Genomic DNA, 17,487 nt, shown 5'->3' with positions numbered 1-17,487 from the left:
GCCAACAATAAATATGTCATAAAGGATGCACAGGCAGCCAAAGGTGTGGCTATCTGTGAATGTGCATCATCAAATGGACGATATCACTGTGTAGACCCCACACACCAGAATCAATGTGCGACGTCAATACACCATGAGTCGCCGTTCACATTTGTATATCAGTGTATAATTGAGATGTATATACACGTACGGCACCAGAAGCACTACATATATTAGTATGCAATCAGGTGCCAGTGTCCCAACGCGTTTCACCCTGATTGATTTTCGGGTTCCTCAGGGGACATATATCAAAGTACAATGCTGTTATTTGGCATCAATGAGAGGTAACCAAACCGTTGGTAGGGTCCTCAATTATGATGACACCATTCGACCAGATCATTCACTGGTCGCATTACGTTCAATCACCCAATAGCTTTAAGTAATCAAACACAGGGACCACATCAGGGGGCCTACGGAATATGCTTGAGAAAAGATTCATTCGCCAGTGTGGATATATGTCCACATAGATATCCAGGCGTAAGTGATTCCCACGTAAATAATCAGAGTGACAACCTCCTACAAACAGTCACATATGTGTGATGCCATGTGTGATATCATGGCCAACAAGTAACAAGATACTACTTGCGTGTCCAAATGCGGCCAAGGATGGCCCAGGCTGTCTGTGGAGATGATCGTATGTCCACTGTCACTCCAGCCATAGCCCGCATATACACTGTTTGAGACATAAATGATAATCAAGATTAAATGCCATATAGGGCCAGAAACCAACCTTTTGTAAGTGGGAGGAATCAGCCCCCAGTTATCCAAGGAACTCACAGATAGTGGTGCCTCACTGGTCCTGTGTGTGAGGTCTCTAAGCAGAGAAACCTGCTCGGTTTAAATAGCCCGCCCTTGAGAGATGGAGCAGGGGGCCGGACATCGTCTCGCCCCTCCCTAACCATAGCATATTCCGTAGGCCCCCTGATGTGGTCCCTGTGTTTGATTACTTAAAGCTATTGGGTGATTGAACGTAATGCGACCAGTGAATGATCTGGTCGAATGGTGTCATCATAATTGAGGACCCTACCAACGGTTTGGTTACCTCTCATTGATGCCAAATAACAGCATTGTACTTTGATATATGTCTCCTGAGGAACCCGAAAATCAATCAGGATGAAACGCGTTGGGACACTGGCACCTGATTGCATACTAATATATGTAGTGCTTCTGGTGCCGTACGTGTATATACATCTCAATTATACACTGATATGTACAAATGTGAACGGCGACTCATGGTGTATTGACGTCACACATTGATTCTGGTGTGTGGGGTCTACACAGTGATATCGTCCATTTGATGATGCACATTCATAGATAGCCATACCTGTGGCTGCCTGTGCATCCTTTATGACATATTTATTATTGGCAACTTTCCACCCACACCACTGAGCATTCATGAGTGTGGTTGGCCTGTTGCTCTCTATACTGTTTATCTATACTTGTTTTTTTGTTTTGTGTACCTAGAGCAGACCCCACAGTAGGGATCCACCAGGATTACAGGGTCTATTCAGGTTTCACAAGGAGGTTCCAGAACACGGGATCGTCCTTATCAGGGCGGCTATTCCGTTCTTAGGCAGGGCTACCTAGCCCAGGGCCAGGAATAGGGACAGATCAGATTCCATCTCTGTCCATTCCGTCCATCTCTGACCCGTATTTTTTGGACGATTACAAGTATCATCTTCCATGTCATCAAGGATATATCTTCTCTTTGTTCTTTTCTAAGTATGTTTGTGGGAGTTTTTGTTATTTTCTGTCTGAATTAGATTAAAGGCTACGTTTTAAACAGGTCGTTCCCTGTGATTACATTTATTGGATTATACACCACCTGTGGTTATTATTCCCTCTGACGGGATATCGTCTTAGCTGTGATTAAATATAAATGGAGAAAGTTCAGCACTGCTGCTACTCTCCCTAGGAGTGGCAGTCCTGTAAAGATGACTGCAAGAGCACAGCGCAGACTGCTCAATGAGGTGAAGAAGAATCCTAGAGTGTCAGCTAAAGACTTACAAAAGTCTCTGGCATATGCTAACATCCCTGTTAGCGCATCAACAATACATAAAACACTAAACAAGAATGGATTTCATGGGAGGATACCACAGAGGAAGCCACTGCTGTCCAAAAAAACCATTGCTGCACGTCTACAGTTTGCACAAGAGCACCTGGATGTTCCACAGCAGTACTGGCAAACTATTCTATGGACAGATGAAACCAAAGTTGAGTTGTGGTGGGGGCATCATGGTTTAGGGCTGCTTTGCTGCGTCAGGGCCTGGACGGATTGCTATCATCGAAGGAAAAATGAATTACCAAGTTTATCAAGACATTTTGCAGGAGAACTTAAGGCCATCTGTCCACCAGCTGAAGCTCAACAGAATATGGGTGTTGCAACAGGACAACGACCCAAAGCATAGAAGTAAATCAACAACAGAATGGCTTAAACAGAAGAAAATACGCCTTCTGGAGTGGCCCAGTCAGAGTCCTGACCTCAACCCGATTGAGATGCTGTGGCATGACCTCAAGAAAGCGATTCACACCAGACATCCCAAGAATATTGCTGAACTGAAACAGTTCTGTAAAGAGGAATGGTCAAGAATTACTCCTGACCATTGTGCACGTCTGATCTGCAACTACAGGAAACGTTTGGTTAAACTTATTGCTGCCAAAGGAGGTTCAACCAGTTATTAAATCCAAGGGTTCACATACTTTTTCCACCTGCACTGTGAATGTTAACATGGTATGTTCAATAAAAACATGGTAACATTCAACTCTTTGTGTGTTATTAGTTTAAGCAGACTGTGATTGTCTATTGTTGTGACTTAGATGAAGATTAGATCACCAATTTTTGCAGAAATCCATATTATTCCAAAGGGTTCACATACTTTTTTTTGCAACTGTATATCAGATGACGTGCTTAGAATAATTCCCTCAATGTACCCATTGATTTGATGCTTATGCAGGAGTCTCGGCAGATATACAATCAATATTTATCCAATACTTCCTTGTGTCCAATCAATGTGTCGACCTCATAGAAATAAATGGAGTGCTGGCCGTGCAAGCACAGCATGCTATCATTAATTTCTATGGGGATTCCGATTTTTGGTGGGCCAATAGGAAGGCTTGGTGGTGGCTGGACCAGGCACCGCCGGCCACCACTTTGCCGGCCTCGTGTTAGGCTTTGTTTTAGAGATAAGTGCGGGTCCCAAAGGTGGGATCTGCACCTATCAGACAATGGTGGCATATCTTAGTGATATGCCACCATTGTCTGAAATGACACAACCCCTTTAACTTGTAATTTACAATGATAAATGTAACACACCAAATATTATTTAAAAAAAATGAAAAAGTGTAGGTCACAAAAACAAAACCACTATATGCTCTTGAAAATTATTTACAATATACCCTATCTTTGGTGCAAGGGTGAAAATATGCCAGACTGAACCTGACCACCATTAGACAACCACAACAGAAGGTCCTATAAGGTACACAAAGGTGTCTTCTTACCCATCTGGCATTTGCATACCATGGTCATATTATTTTGTCCTAGGGTGTCATCTATTGGCATAGCATGCAGAGTTGGGTCTCCTGTGTGGCTGTATGGGATAATGTCCCAGATAACCCTGAAAAATACTGTATAAAGGAAAGGAGGCTACTAAGCCTAACCATGGAGCACCTGCCCTGACAAGGGTAACCCCATCTGGAACCTCACCCTAGATATGGATCTTGACCCTATAGTGCCCGTAGCATTGCCTGACATGCCATGTTTCTATCCAGATGGCTATATGCCTCAGAGGACCAACTAGCAAGATAATCTAAATGAGCACAGATGATATTACTAGAGGGCAATCGTGAGGTAAATTGTGATCCTACCCGTCACCTCACTAATCACGATGGGTATAAATATTAGCAGTCAATCGTTGATTTCCTTTTTACATCACATACAGCACCTTTTAAAGATGGCGCCCGCTATGTGTACTCCTGGAAGTCCCACCCAGCGCTGCGTGATACACCATTACGCTTAGCTGGTCAAATTTAGCTTTCCTGAAGTTCAGCACTTTTGTGCCTCCCCTAAGAAACACTTTTTTGAACGACAATTGGAAGGTTATTATTTTATGGTCACTATTTCCCAGGTGTCCCCCAACTTGCACCTCTGTTCTGTCAGGTCTATTGGTTAGTACTAAGTCCAGTATGGCTGTTCCTCTATTTCGAATTTGTCTTTTGGGAACGATAATTGCCTTGAGTTAAGAACCTGTTTCCTTTATGAGATTTATAGGTTTCAGTTTCCCAGTCTAAATCTGGGCAGTTGAAGTCATGCATTATAAATACCTCCATTTGCCTGTGCGCTGTGTGTGTGCCCTCACATAATTACTGCTCCCAACACACCAACTAACAGCTAGGTCAGTATGGCCAAGATCATGGGCAATTCATCAAAATGACCATCGTGCTTCTCTTAGTCCAAGTCTGTCAACTTGTCAAAATGTCTTTGAGTGTGTTGTAGTGGCATTTTAGCAGTCAACAATTCTTTACCAAGAGGTACACTACCCAAACGTAGACTCTGAGAGTGTTTTTGTAGAGCGACAGGGAAGCACTTTTATGCCCTCCTGTGGCAAGACCCAGTGTCTAATCAGTCCACATCTGTAATAATTTACGCACCTATCAAGTACTTTAATTGCATTGTTCTATGTACAAATTGGAGCAGTTGTCATAAGTGTCTACTCTAGATGAAACATTTCATTGTTGGTAATCTTAGTTTTTCAAGCTGCAATAAAAAAATAATAGACCCATTTTTTGGTTGGTATTATAAAAACTAAAGGTCCATGATGAATTTTTTCTGTGAGATGGTCACAGCACAATCACAGGTCAGTGAGGTTATATGTCCTCAAAGTTTACCTGTGGGGAAAAAGTTGTTGACTCCATAGGAGACTCCTGAGGTAGCATGATAGTTGCGAAAATGAGATTTTACCACCACAACATCTAAGTCAGCCTAACCCCTTAAAGACTGAGCCTAATTCAATTTTTGCATTTTTATTTTTCCTCTCCACATTTCAATAGCGATAACTTTTTATTTTTCTGTTCACATAGCCATATAGGACTTATTTTTTGTGGGACAAGGTGCATTTTTTAATGGTACCATTTTAATTGCCAATCTCTTGTACTGGGAAACTGTAAAAAATTCTTTGTGGGGTAAAACTGAAAAAAGAAAAACACAATTCTGTCAGGTTTTTTTGGTTTTGACATTACAGCATTAGTTTTTTGTGGGATGAACTTTAGTTTTTATTGATACCATTCTTGGGGTACGTACAATTTTTTGGAGAAGACACAGAAGCTAGCAGTAGCGCCGTGGCCTTCTCTCAGCTCATCAAGCACAGTGCCGTACATTGTATAGTGGCTGTGTGTGGTATTAAAGCTCAGCCCTATTCACATCAATAGGGCTGAGCTGCACCTCGGCCACGTGACCAATTAACATGATATCACATGGCCTAGGTAAAGCTGGAAAAGGCTTCGGGCTAATTCGAATGTTGCAGCCTTCTCAAACAGCAGATACACATCCCGGGTTTCGGAACCCCACTGATCAGTAAAAAAAAACTCTCAGAAAACCCCTTTAGTGATACGACATTGCTTTGCGGAATCAATGAGAGAGCTGTGCGTCTGCACACTTCTCCCTCTCCTGCCCAGCACTGATCAGTTCAGGCAGGGGAAGAGGCTGAACGATCATTCAGCACATAGAGGGGTGTGTTAGAAACACAGCCCTCTTCATCTTGAAGGTCTCCACACTACAGTAAAGGAGAAAAAAAGGGCAGATTAAACTACAGCTGAAGGACCTTTGATGTCACGAGTGAGAGGGGCTAAACCAGGAAGACAGTAAGTGCTTGTAAGTGTAAAGAAAAGTGAGTTTTTATTAAAAATAGTGGGGGAGTTTTAGATGGGGGAGGCCTGCTCCTCATCATACATTAGGTGCATCCTCCAGCAGTGCAGGAGATATTTGTCAGGTGTGTATGCAGCAGAACTGTGTGTGTATGAGTAAGATAAGACCTCTGAATAAATGCCCAAAGCTTGTCTTCTAAGGATTGTGGTTAATGCTTCCACCAGGTTGTCACATTTACGGTGGGGAGGAAACCATGTTGTCAACTTACTGTTCTGCATGGCAGGAGAGTCAACAAGCTAAAACTGGTCTGGCTGAGAAGTATGGGATACCTGACGCTTAGCTTCTTTAAGAAACAATTAAAATAGAAATAGTTGTGTACATGAATGTAGTAGACTGGTGTTAGTTGTCAGCAACAAATGCACTGTCTACTCATCATTGCATGTTAACCAGTGCATTTCTACATACCGCTAATGCCACCAGTTACCACAGGAGGTCTATAAAAGGGTGGGAATTGGCCTTGAATGCTGGGTAGTTTGTCACATTCTTGTCTGTTAACTGTATGATTGTTCATTATGTAATCCAATTACACATCTGATATCCCTTTCTGTAGGAATTTTTAAAGAAAGAATACAGTGCTGAGAATATATACTTCTGGAAATCATGTGAAAAGTACCAGAGCATTCCAGCAGATGATACTGAGGAGGTATTAACGTGGTCATTTTCTTATACATATTTTTTTGTAATTTGGACATGTTTTTTGCCCAAATGTGGTGTAAAAATTTGATGGTACACAAAGTAACAGTATAAATTTAGCAAAATAGTAGTATACATTTAGCAAGGCTATTACTTTTAAATATGATATATATCTGTAGGACAGAACAATAGACACATTTTTGTGTGTAGTGAAGTACAACTCAGTAGTAAATAATAAGTTTACCAATGGTTGTGCACACAGGTCCACGATCTGCTAGAATTAAACCCACTAAAGCAGATGGCCAGCACAGGAAAAAAAAAATTATGAATAAAAAAATATATAACAGATCAACTGAGATAGTTGATGCATTTCAGACCTACAGTAAGTGTCATTATGTCTAGTACTAAAGACTAGTAAGTATGTAACGCATCAGCTATTGCTTTTGGTCCGAGTCATATGTTTTAACCCCTTAACGCATAATGCCATACATGCACAGCATTATGTGCCTGCAATTGTATGGAGCGGGCTGCTGGATCGCTGCAATGACTGGGAACGGCGATCGTGCTGAACCCTGTCATTTAACCCCAAAGATGCTGCAATAAACAGCAGTTGTGGAATCTGTGAGATAAGGCAGAGGGATGCAGCTCTCTCTGTCTTCTGATCGGAGCCCCCGCAGTGAAATCACAGAGCTCTGATAAGTTACCATGACAGCCTGGGGCCTGCTGAGTCTTCCTAGGGCTGTCATAGTAACCTCCCTGCTAAGATGTTCATGAGGCACAGCTCAGCAGGGTGCGCATCAAAATCCTATTCACTCTAATAGAGCTCTAGTTTTACTAATTTATTAATCATGGCTACCATTAGGTATGAAGTCAGTGCTCTTTTGTAGAGGGTTTTATTTCCATTTTTGTGGATTCGTGTGGCTAGCCTGTGTGTGAATGAACCTCATACAACATGAAAGATTTCCTGGGTGTGTCAAGATGGAAATTTTAAAGATATGTGTTCAAAAGTAATTATGTGAGAATTTAAAAATTCTCTATATATTTTAAGTTTGTGGGAATTGCCCACTATATATCACATATCAGATGACGTGTTAAGAATAATCCACATTGTTTTGAAGCTTTTGCAGGAGTCTCGGCAGATATACAATGAATATTTATCCAGTACTTCCTTGTGTCCAGTCAATGTGGATCAGCAGGCGCTTATTACAGAGGAGATGCTGGAGAAACCAACCCCTGACCTTTTTAAAGTTCAGCAGCTGCAGGTAACTCAAATGGTAGGGTATCTTTCCTACGAATTTCCTCAAATAAGCCAGTTTATCGCCATTTTTACTTGCGGCATATGTGTAGCTGAAATTTCTGCAGCCATCCCATTCATAAGGTTTGTAAGGTTTGCAGAAATGCATTCAGACCACCCATTTAACTAGTTATATCCACAGATAAAACAAATGCAGCAATGGAAATGAAGAACATTTACAGTGGGGATTCCAGGTGTAGGTAGTGTCATGCATAATTTTTTGTACAAGGAAGGACTTTGTTGCCAACAAAATCCTCCATCGGAACACACCCAAAGGGCTCATGCACACAACCGTATGTGTTTTAGGCCTCATGCACACGACCGTATTTTTTTGCGGTCCGCAAAACGGGGTTCCGTTTTCCCGTGATCCGTGACCGTTTTTTCGTCCGTGGGTCTTCCTTGATTTTTGGAGGATCCACGGACATGAAAAAAAAGTCGTTTTGGTGTCCGTCTGGCCGTGCGGAGCCAAACGGATCCGTCCTGAATTACAATGCAAGTCAATGGGGACGGATCCGTTTGACGTTGACACAATATGGTGCCATTTCAAACGGATCCGTCCCCATTGACTTTCAATGTAAAGTCTGGAGTCCCTTTTATACCATCAGATCAGAGTTTTCTCCAATCCGATGGTATATTTTAACTTGAAGCGTCCCCATCACCATGGGAACGCCTCTATGTTAGAATATACTGCCGGATATGAGTGAGATCGTGAAACCTCATTTCCGACAGTATATTCTAACACAGAGGCGTTCCCATGGTGATGGGGACGCTTCTAGTTAGAATATACTACAAACTGTGTACATGACTGCCCCCTGCTGCCTAGCAGCATCCGATCTCTTACAGGGGGCCGTGATCAGCACAATTAACCCCTTAGGTGCCGCACCTGAAGGGGTTAATTGTACTATCATATCCCCCTGTAAGAGATCAGGGCTGCCAGGCAGCAGGGGGCAGACCCCCCCTCCCCAGTTTGAATATCATTGGTGGCCAGTGCGGCCCCCCCCCCCTCCTCCCTCTATTGTAATAATTCGTTGGTGGCACAGTGTGCCCCCCCCCTTCCTCCCTCTATTGTAATAATTCGTTGGTGGCACAGTGTGCCCCCCCCCCCTTCCTCCCTCTATTGTAATAAATGGTTGGTGGCACAGTGTGCCCCCCCCTTCCTCCCTCTATTGTAATAAATCGTTGGTGGCACAGTGTGCGCCCCCCATTGGCCCCCCCTCCCTCTATAGCATTAACAACATTGGTGGCTAGTGTGCGGCCTCCCATCTTCCCCCCCCCCCCCCCCCCCCCGATCATTGGTGGCAGCGGGTTACTAGCAATAGTACAATAGTAAAGATTCATACTTACCTGGGAGCTGCGAGGTTCGTGTCCGGCCGGGAGCTCCTCCTACTAGTAAGTGACAGTTCATTTAGCAATGCGCCGCACAGACCTGTCACTTACCAGTAGGTGGAGCTCCCGGCCGGACACTAACATCGCAGCAGCAGCCTGGAGCAGGTAAGTATGAATCTTCTACTATTGTACTATTGCTAAGTAACCATGGCAACCAGGACTGTAGTAGCGTCCCGGTTGCCATGGTTACCGATCGGAGCCCCAGCGATTAAACTGGGTCTCCGATCGGAACTCCGCTGCCACCAATGATGGGGGGGGGGGGGGGGGGGAGAGATGGGAGGCCGCACACTGGCCACCAATGTTGTTAATGCTATAGAGGGAGGGGGGGCCGATGGGGGGCGCACACTGTGCCACCAACGAATTATTACAATAGCGGGAGGGAGGGGGGGGGCGCACACTGTGCCACCAACGAATTATTACAATAGAGGGAGGGGGGGGGCCGCACTGGCCACCAATGATATTCAAACTGGGGAGGGGGGGGGAGGGTCTGCCCCCTGCTGCCTGGCAGCCCTGATCTCTTACAGGGGGCCGTGATCAGCACAATTAACCCCTTCAGGTGCCGCACCTGAAGGGGTTAATTGTGCTGATCACGGCCCCCTGTAAGAGATCGGGTGCTGCCAGGCAGCAGGGGGCAGTCTTGTACACAGTTTGTAGTGTATTCTAACTAGAAGCGTCCCCATCACCATGGGAACGCTTCTGTGTTAGAATATACTGTCGGTTCTGAGTTTTCACGAAGTGAAAACTCAGCTTTGAAAAAGTTTGTATGGAGACGGATCTTCGGATCCGTCTGTATAAAAACTAACCTACGGCCACGGATCACGGACACGGATGCCAATCTTGTGTGCATCCGTGTTCTTTCACGGACCCATTGACTTGAATGGGTCCGTGAACCGTTGGCCGTGAAAAAAATAGGACAGGTCATATTTTTTTCACGGCCAGGAAACACGGCTCACGGATGCGGCTGCCAAACGGTGCATTTTCCGTTTTTTCCACGGACCCATTGAAAGTCAATGGGTCCGCGAAAAAAAACGGAAAACGGCACAACGGCCACGGATGCACACAACGGTCGTGTGCATGAGGCCTTATGGTCCGCAAAAAATGGATCCGCAAAAAGTACAGATGATGTTTTGTGCATTCCGTATTTTGCGGACCGTAAAACACATACGGTTGTGTGCCTCGGAACAGCTGGCCCCTAATAGAACAGTCCTATCCTTGTCCGTAATGCGGACAATAATAGGACATGTTCTATTTTTTTGCGGAACAGAAATACGGACATACGGAAACGGAATGCATACGTGCATAGCTTCCGTTTTTTTGCTGACCCATTGAAATGAACGTTTCCATTTATGGTCCGCAAAAAATAATAAACGGACACAGAAAGAAAATACGTTTGTGTGCATGAGCCCTAAGAGCTTGGACAAAAACACACACATGGACAACTTACATGGGGCTGTTTTTAATGCTGCCCATTCACTTCAATAGGAGATTAAGCGCGGATTCCACCCCAAGATAGGGCATGCGTTTTATTTTTTTCCACGTGAAAAAAAAGCAAGTGCGGCTTCCCATTGAAATAAATTGGAGGCTGTTTTGAGGCTTCTTTGGAAGCTGATTTTGTGGCAAAAAACGCTTCAAAATCAGCGCCGAAAAACTTTACGTGAACTGACCCATAGAATCCGAAAGTTGGAACCCGCACTGATCAGAAGAAAATTTTCTTGGTCTTGTTTTACCAGACACAATTTTTCTCTTTGGTTAAGGACTCATGCCCCAGAACGGAACCGTAGTGCTTCCGTGGGGTTCCCATCCGTGCTTCCACACCGCATCTCCAGATTTGCGGACCTATTCAAGTGAATGGGTCCGCATCCGTGATGCGGAATGCAGTGGCATGCCTAGGGTGTTTGGAACCCGGGGCGGGTCCTTTCTCTGGCACCTTCCCCCAATACTTGACCACGTACCTCTTACATCCAGGGACATCTCCTGTCATGTACACCTTCTCTTTCCTTTTCTCCTCCGTTAGACCACCATGACAAATTCTTTCAGCCGCATCTCGTCTCTACAGAGTTTGTAACACAGACGCGTTAGATTACTCAGTTTTTCCATCAACCTCCCCATCCTGGTATCCCCACAGTGTCATCCTGCTGCTGTCCCCAATACTGTGCCCGTTGTGCCCCCTAATGCCCCAGGTACTATACTGCTGAAAAAATTGTGATCCCCAGTAGACATAATTGGGATCATTTATCAAACTGGTGTAAAGTAGAACTGGATTTCCAAAAGAGCTGTCAAAAATGAAAGGTGGAATCTGATTGGCTGCTATGGGCAACTAAGCCAGTTCTACTTTACACCAGTTTGATAAATTACTCCAAATGTCCCTATAGTGTCTACAGCAGATATAAAGTCCCCTAAAGTGCCCCCAGTATTAATAACACTCTATATTGTGCTCCAGGCAATAATCCCTGTATAGTGTCCCTAGAAATAATAGAATTGCCCCTACAGTGCCTCCCCAATAGCAATGTCCCCCACGCTGCCCCCACACAGTAGTTTCCCTCACACTGCCCCCACACAGTAGTTTCCCTCACACTGCCCCCACACAGTAGTTTCCCACACACTGCCCCATATAGTAATTTGCCCCACACTGCCCCATATAGTAATTTGCCCCACACTGCCCCATATAGTAATTTGCCCCACACTGCCCCTATACAGTAATTTGCCCCACACTGCCCCCATACAGTAATTTGCCCCACACTGCCCCCATACAGTAATTTGCCCCACACTGCCCCCATACAGTAATTTGCCCCACACTGCCCCCATACAGTAATTTGCCCCACACTGCCCCCATACAGTAATTTGCCCCACACTGCCCCCATACAGTAATTTGCCCCACACTTCCCTTACACAGTAATTTCCCCCACACTGCCCCCACACAGTAATTTCCCCCACACTGCCCCCACACAGCAATTTCCCCCACAGTAATTTCCCCCACACTGCCCCCACACAGTAATTTCCCCCACACTGCCCCCATATAGTAATTTGCCCCACATTGCCCCATATAGTAAATTCCCCCACACTGCCCCCATACAGTAGTTTCCCCCACATTGCTCCCCCACAGTAATTTCCCTCAAACTGCCCCCATACAGTAGTGTCCCCCACACAGTAATTTCCCCCACACTGCCCCCATACAGTAGTGTCCCCCACACTGCCCCCACACAGTAATTTCCCCCACACTGCCCCCCCACTACCCCATATAGTAATTTGCCCCACACAGTAGTTTCCCTCACATTGCCCCATATAGTAATTTCCCCCCTACATAGTAATCCCTCCCATAATTATTGCCTCACATAGTAATCCCTCCCATAATAATTTGCCCCCGCACAGTATCCCACCCTAATTTTTTTTTCTCCCACATGTCCTCCTGTGTCCCCCAAAGTTGGCACATAAAAAATAAATAAAAGCTAAATACTCACCTATGTCTAGGCGCTTGCTTGCAGAGTAAGGCGCGCACACTTTACTGTGCTGCTAAGTCCCGCACAGGCGCGCACGATGGGATTTCAGTACCGCATAGGCCTTAGGCATACTAGGCCTGAAGCTTATGGCGGTGATCGGCGGCGGGGCAGGCAGGGAACTATGCGCTTCCGTGCCATGTCGCAGTATGTGGGCGTCAGCGCTCCAGCAATGAGCGCTTCCATCTGTATTGATGGAAGCATTCATTGCTTCTGGGCCTGGCACCCCCATGAGCGCCGGCACCCGGGGCAGACTGCCCCCCGCCCCTCCCTGGGTACGCCATTTGCGGAATGCACAGGGCTGGTTCACCGTGTATTGCTTAACCACCGTATGCTGTCCGCAGCACGGGCACGGAGCACAGAAACTGGAATTATAGATTTAACAGATCCTGGTTGTCACTGAGATTTCTCATATTGCCAAATGACCGATCAGCCTAGTTATACAGGCATTTACAGTATGTACAAATAACTAGGAAGATTTACCATTTCCCATTGTCACTATTCAGAAGCAGAAAGGGAAGAAACAGATAGAATACAAAATCGGACTGATCTTGCAGATGTGCAGATAAATTCATATCACTTCATGCACACGACAGTTGTTTTTCTCGGCCTCCGTTACATTTTTTTTGCGGATAGGATGGGGACCCATTTATTTCAATGGGTCAGCAGTCAGCAAAAAAATGCTGATAGTTCATCCGTTTGTGTTCCGCGTCCGTTGTCCGTATTTCCCTTCAGCAAAAAAAAATTTACATGTCCTACTTTTTTCACATTTGCGGACAAGGATCGGCATTTATTAAAAGGGATCTGTGTAATAAAACGGATCCTTCAAAAAAAAAAACGGATGCCGCATCAGTTTTTTGGGGCGGACGCTAAAAACAACTGTCGTGTGCATGAGGCCTTTATCAGAGGAACTGTTTGGATCTTGAATGCTTATTAACTGAACATTTGGAATGTTTCCTGTTGTATAAGTTTTAGATATGCAAGAAATTACTCTTTATTTTTCCGATCTGTCCTTGGAAACATAGCAAAGAAATAAAATCACTAGTTCTGATTTTGCTATTTTTTTTTTTTTTTAATGACAGATCTTCAATTTGATGAAGTTTGACAGCTATGCACGATTTGTTAAATCCCCGCTGTATCAAGAGTGCATGTTGTCAGAGGTGGAAGGACGCCCTTTGCCAAACCTTAATTTGTCACCTACCCGTCTAAGCTCAGGCAGCACTGCAATCACCTCTGGGGCAGTAAAGGTAATCTACAATTTTTAATGTATAGGAAATAGGCAGGCTCCACTACTGAAATAATGTAGGGTACAAACAAGTCCCTCATGCCCAAAACAACTAAAGAGAGAGAGAGACAAAGTTGGCATGAGATGGAGGACCAAAAAAATAAAAAAAATATGAAATATATAAAAAATACCACAAATGACCAGAGATAAAAGCAATTAAGAGGCAAACAATGCCATGATACAAACTGTCCTATTCATATGACTAGGGTTGGCAGAAATCTATGCACATGCAAAATCAATGGTAGTCAGCTACATGGGACTAATTTTTAGTTAAATCTGCTGCCCCTAAGGCCTCATTCACACATACGTGGACAACGGTCAGTGAAAACTCGGCTTGCCGTCCTGCTGAGTGCACGAGCGCACAGCGTTCTTGGTTGCTATGATGCCGTGCGCTTCATGCCGCCGCCGCTGTACAGTAATACTCTCGTATGATCTATACTAGTGTATTATTGTACAGTGGCGGCAGCACAAAGCACACAGCCTCATAGCAACCAATGACGCCGTGAGCTCGTGCACTGAGCAGGACGGCAGGACGGGTTTTCACGGACCGTGGTACACGTATGCGTGAATGAGGCCTTAGAAGGGCAATTCTGAAGAGAGCTATACCTGTCAGAACACTTCTAGAGATGCTTACTGGAAACATTTGGAGACATATTTATGGCATATCTGTAGGATGTGTCATAAATGTCTAAAATATCCAGGTTCTACCTGTCTCAGGAAAGGGGCCCCACTGAGCACAGACGGGAAAGGAGAGGGGGCTGCACATGCATAGCAGATCCGGCTGTTTCATCTCTAAAATAGCCATGACGAATGTGGGCAAAACGTAAGCGTTTTTCTCCGGTATTGAGATCGACTGCAGGATCTCAATACCGGAAAATTTAAACGCAGATGTGAAAGTAGCCTAACCCTTCAAAGATCACCTGTTAGCTGTAGTAACATGTCTGTTTTAGTAAAAACTTGACTTCCAAATAAAATGGTGTTATTTCTCAGAACTGTGTGTGGGGTAATTTCTTTTGTTATCACTCCTGGAAATGTATCAATAAACTGACAAATGGCCATGAACATTCTTCTTGTAAATAAAGGAAACTTTTCAAAGACAAAAAGATCACATTTTTTCTATTTCTTATTTTAAGAAAAAGAAACTAAGACCTGGGACATCATTACCAATTGGTGTTGAGGCATCCGGATTAGACAATTTAACAGATGGTTCCAGAGTAAACAGTAGGTCCTTCAAGAGAAAAGATCGAAGAGGAAATGTGCGAGGTGAACTTAATGTATTCTAATATTTTACTTTTTAGATGCTGATTAACTGTAACAAAAAAAACTGCTATTATGAATGGAGACATTTACAAAAGCACTGTATATTTTTGATGGCCACTTTTCTTCTGCAAAAATGGCATAATTTAAGAGGAGCATGGACATCCAATAATTTACTATACAGTGTGTTCAGAAAGTCTTCAGAACCTTTCATGATGAGAAAGTAAAAACAGAACTAAAATAATGCATTGACATAAGCATTCAGACCCTTTACTGTACTTTGGCAGTGATTACAGAGGCTGTACAGAGTGATTACAGTCTTCTTGGGTATGATGCCACAAGGTTTACACACCTAGATTTGGGGATTTTCTAACATTCTTCTCTGCAGATTCTCTCAAGCTCTGTCAGGTTAGATGGGAATCGTCAGTGGACAGCCATTTTCAGGTCTGTCCAGAGATGTTTAGGATTCAAGTCTAAGCTCAGGATAGGCCACTCATTTACAGAGTTAAACCACTCCTGTGTTGTGTTGGCTGTGTGCTTAGGGTCATTGCCTTTTTGGAAGTTAAACCTTCAGTCCAGTCTAAGGTCCAGGGCAAACTGGATCAGTGTTATGAGGGTGTCATGACCTATCGCTGACCCTGTTGTGCCTGGGGTCAGAAGGTTGCAGCGGGTTGCTACTTGCACGGTTTCAAGAGATCGCTCTATGACCTAGTGGTGGGAATGGATTCCAGTCTAGGTTTTCCTGCTTAGGTTTGTGATCCTTTTTGTCCCATTTAGGAATCTGTAGTTTTTCCTTTCAGCTGTTTTCTGTCAGCCACTCCCAGCTACTATATATTCTCACTTTATGCTTCCCTTTATAGATATAGACCTTCTTTCCAGATCTTCTATTCTGACCTCTGGTGGAGTTGGAGTTGCTGTGGAGCTGTTGGAACTGGTGCTGTCGGATCTCCAGTTCTCTCCTGTTTGTTGTCTCCCTTCTGGGACTGTTTGTGGTGTTTGTATTGTTTGTCCTTTCCCTGTTGTTACCCTAGGTTTCAGTGGAGATGACTAGTGCTCCCACCACCCTACTCACTACCTAGGGCTTATTACAGGGTAAGTCAGGGACGAGGCACGCGATCAGCGTACGGGTTAGCAGCCCCTCTAGGGACATCAGGGCAGCCAGTTGCCAGTGCTAGGTGAGTTAGGCATCACCACTAGAGATGTCCCGAACTATTTGCCAGCGAATAGTTCCCGGCGAACATCGCTTGTTCACGTTCGCCGCGGCGGGCGAACATATGCGATGTTCGGTCCGCCCCCTATTCGTCATCATTGTGTAAACTTTGACCCTGTACCTCACAGTCAGCAGACACATTCCAGCCAATCAGCATCATACCCTCCCTCTCAGACCCTCCCACCTCCTGGACAGCATCCATTTTATATTCATTCGGAAGCTGCAGTGTCACAAATTTGACTAAGTTGTAATCACAATGCGATTAATACAGGTTATATTAATCGCATTGCGAATTCAACTTTGATGGGTTCCTAATGGTTGCAGTGGCGTTGCTATGGCTGGTGTCACCCGGTGTGGTAGAAAATGGTGTCACCCTGCCCCCCCCGAAGCCATAATAAAGAGATAAAGAGAAAAAAAGAAGTCACTAAGTCAGCTTCAATCAGATATCTGCATAGACCCAGAGTCTTGGTCTATGTGCAGATATCTGATTGGAGCTGACTTCTTATTTTCTCTTTTGCACATAAATGGTTAAACTATATTCCTTAGTAAAAATGACCAGTCCACACCATGTGGGTCTATATTTATGAGGGCCCCCCTGAGCAAAGATTAGTAAATGTGGCCGGGTGGCCCAAGCCCACAGTTCAACCCAACCCCTTATGTCTCCTGGCCTGGGGCCATCTCTATAATAATCCACTAGTAATTTATGAATGGGGTTAGGTTATTAACTTATTATTATTGGGGTATTATTAAAATAATTTGGTCTATAAAGTCAGAGCCGCTATACCTACCTCCTCCTCCCGGCACCAGAGACTCTTGCAGGGCAGCTGCCGCGGCACCCCACCACTCACCAGGCTGCAGTGAGTCACCCCCCTGTCCCCCTTTACCACGTGACGGCGCGACGTGCTTGCTTGCTTGCGAAGTTTAGAAGTTGAACTTGTGAGTGAGAACTCCTGCTCCGGTGGGCCGCGG

At 44.7% G+C, this 17,487-nt stretch overlaps 1 protein-coding gene across 2 annotated transcripts in view; it reads left to right on the top strand.

Annotated features, from left to right (window-relative positions):
• RGS14 (regulator of G protein signaling 14) overlaps positions 1-17,487 on the top strand; it is a 164,928-nt gene that overhangs the window by 39,550 nt on the left and 107,891 nt on the right. The window contains exons 4-7 of one of the 2 annotated variants that reach the window (XM_040405545.1): positions 6,510-6,602; positions 7,711-7,854; positions 13,849-14,013; positions 15,185-15,314. In XM_040405545.1, coding sequence (XP_040261479.1) covers positions 6,510-6,602; positions 7,711-7,854; positions 13,849-14,013; positions 15,185-15,314 — 532 coding nt within the window. The remainder of the gene's footprint in view (positions 1-6,509; positions 6,603-7,710; positions 7,855-13,848; positions 14,014-15,184; positions 15,315-17,487) is intronic. The other variant, XM_040405553.1, reaches the window with a different exon arrangement.

Source organism: Bufo bufo, chromosome 1, assembly GCF_905171765.1.
Source record: "Bufo bufo chromosome 1, aBufBuf1.1, whole genome shotgun sequence".
NCBI lineage: Eukaryota > Metazoa > Chordata > Amphibia > Anura > Bufonidae > Bufo > Bufo bufo.
Note: the sequence above shows the minus strand (reverse complement) of the source record. Positions and strands in the feature narration are given on the sequence as shown.